General features: G+C 36.4%; 1 protein-coding gene across 1 annotated transcript; it reads left to right on the forward strand.

The window, feature by feature from the left end:
• The first annotated feature begins 778 nt into the window (after positions 1 to 778).
• Positions 779 to 2,867, forward strand: LOC116159556 (nucleolar protein 9). The gene is made up of 5 exons (XM_031472562.1): positions 779 to 1,093; positions 1,140 to 1,939; positions 1,991 to 2,119; positions 2,173 to 2,505; positions 2,557 to 2,867. Exons 1-5 carry the CDS (start codon positions 904 to 906, stop codon positions 2,827 to 2,829), a joined length of 1,725 nt encoding a protein of 574 aa, XP_031328422.1. The 5' UTR covers positions 779 to 903; the 3' UTR covers positions 2,830 to 2,867.

The raw sequence follows: 2,867 nt of genomic DNA on the forward strand, positions 1-2,867 counted from the left end.
TGTGTTTTACCTATGACAGTTGCGGAGCAGAGCGCAGCTTTTGAGGTTTAAGGCGCCTTAAATAATTTGGTTGAGGACGACAACTTCAGAAGAGAGGTTACTGGGGTTGGCATTGTTGCATATCCATAGGGACACAAAAATTGGCACGGAAGATTATTATAAATCGTTTTGGTAACAGCGTAACTAGACGCACTGAATTGCTGTTTAAGTAAACTAAATCTTTAGTTCATAATGTTATAAGTTGGTTTCAGGTTTTTATGACGTTTCCTACTGAATTTGGCGTCGTCATAAATGTTAAATTGTTTAAAAACACTAAATGAATACTTTTTTGTACCGCAGGTACCTACAACAAAATTATATATACTTCAATTCAATAATATGTGAGTTAGGAATCATTGCGGTAAGGAACACCGAACGACGTAAATCAGAAAAAGAGGCATTTAGTTCCCATAGTGCATCTAGAGGTACGAACACATAATAAATACATTTTCAGGCGACGACTCGTAAAAAAGCTCAAATGAACAGATTGTTCAGAACAATAGAAGAACAAGGTTCCGCCAGGGAAGTAACACAGAAGAAGATTACGTTCATTTTACATCAGGCAATACGGACATCTGGGTATCAGCAGCCTAATCTTAACAGTATGGTGGCATCTACGCTATCGGCATCGAATGCTCCTCTGTCCACAATATATGTTATCAAGGAAACCCATTTGATTATAACGCTCTGTATATAAGCCCGTGATGCTAAGGCAAACGAGCCACGGTAGACGAATGGCGACGCTATTGGTAGTAGAGACACGTTCATGTTGACAATTTTCATAACCTCGCATTTTAACATAGAATTATAGCTTCAATCTTTTTAATTTTAATATTAATAATTGGGCTATAACCAGAGCTAGATATGTCTGAAGATGCTCCACAGCAACAACGCTATAAACGCAAACGTAAGAAGAATTTCTTAAAAAATGCCAAAGGTTTTGGTAAAAAAGGCATGTACGGAAGGGGAAGTCAGTTGGATGCAGAAACCTATCAATATTTCATACGCATTTTGGACGTGTACAAAGAGGGTTTTCCTTCGGACGAAGAAAAAGGTGAGCCTCCACATGCTTTGGAACCTAACCTCATTTGCTCTTTTAGCCCTGTTTGTAAACAATGTTTTCCAACAAACTGAAGATCAAGAGGTGAACTGTTGTTGTAACCAAGTTGGGTGCCGGGTTATACAAACATTTCTTCCGTTTGCTAGTCAAGAATATCTCGAACGATACATGCGTCTCCTTACATCAGACTTACGGCCACTGTGTGCGGATCCTTTCGCTAGCCATGTTCTTCAGACATTGCTGGAGATAGCATGCCAGAAATCACTAGATAATGAAAATGAAGATTTCAAAGAGCAGTGTAATGCAGCCACAGTGAAGATAAGCAAATTTCTCTTGAATAATTTGGAAGATTATGTTTGGGACACATACGGTAATCATATTATACGAACTGTGTTGAAGAATTTGGGAAATGCAAGTGAAATTAGTGACTATATCTCAATTGTGAAAGACTATGGCAACCGTCTACTAGCGTGGCCACAGTTTCTCGATCTGCCTTATTCAGAGTTAACATCTGGGCTTCTGCAAGTACTGTTAAAATCGTTGCAGAATGTCGATGCTAAACTTCTTGATGCCTACATGAGTAAACTGCTAAATGAGTGCTTTACTAAAGTCAGTAGTGTTGATGATTATCAAGGTAAAAGTTACAATCAACTGCCCGATGCATTTATGTCGAAGCCAGTGATGATGCTGTTAGAGATTTGCCTGGAAGTCGCTTCTCCTAAACTTTACACACAGATCTACGCTAAATGTTTTGTTAATAATTTAGTGAGGCTATCGCTTATTAAGAACACTAATTTTTCTGTACAAAAGCTGCTGGGGAATTGCAAAGAAAAAAGTGAAGTAAATTAAAGTCGATTAAAATTTCTTTATTATTAATCAGTCTAATTACAGTTTGAGGCAATGTTTGATGAGCTTTCAGAAAGTTATAGCACAATCTTGGAATCTGGCCACTCTGGTGTTGTTTTAGCTGTGGGTCAAGGGTGTAAACGTCTTCTGACAAAGCAAGGAAGTTTTGTACAGGTATTGTTGCAAATTACGATGATTTTGAAAGTACAGATAGTGATTGTTTGCAGAATATAATGAAAGTGTATGAATGTTACGAACCAGAGTCACGTCAGTTGAGTATTGTATTGTGTTTGTGCAAGAATTTGAAATATGACGATTTGAACGATCGTAAAGGTGAAGATCTTCAAAGTGCAAAATTAAATTTACATGGCACACTCATGGTTCAATTAATGCTCGAATTTAATAAGCCAATTAAAATTATCAACAGCATTTTGGATATTGACTCGATTGACTTAAGGAAGCTGTTTTGCAATCGTATGGGAAGCCATATTGCCGACATTTATGTGAAAAGTCAATATGTGGGCGAAAAAAGCCGCGATAAATTGTTTAAAAAGTTACAGGTTCGTCTTCTTGATTGTACTAAAATGATTATTTTGGTAAACTATTTTTAGGGCACTTTTCAAGAGTTAGCTGCAGATAAATATGGATCTCGTAGTTTTGAGGCAATCTGGAATGTTACAAGTTTAAAAAATCGGAAAACTATCATGAACGAACTGTCACATAAGGATGGTGCTTGGTCGAATACGCAATTTGGTCGAATTATTTCGGCAAAAGTGAATTTGACCATGTACAAAAGAAATAAAGAGGAATGGAATAATTTCATTTTGAAAGAAGGTAGCAAAAAAGATGTAAAAGAATTATTTACAGACATTTTAGCAAATTAGGTTTTATTGAATAAAAAATAAATAAAATATTGTTTGTT

Source organism: Photinus pyralis, unplaced genomic scaffold, assembly GCF_008802855.1.
Source record: "Photinus pyralis isolate 1611_PpyrPB1 unplaced genomic scaffold, Ppyr1.3 Ppyr1.4_LG1, whole genome shotgun sequence".
Lineage (NCBI taxonomy): Eukaryota > Metazoa > Arthropoda > Insecta > Coleoptera > Lampyridae > Photinus > Photinus pyralis.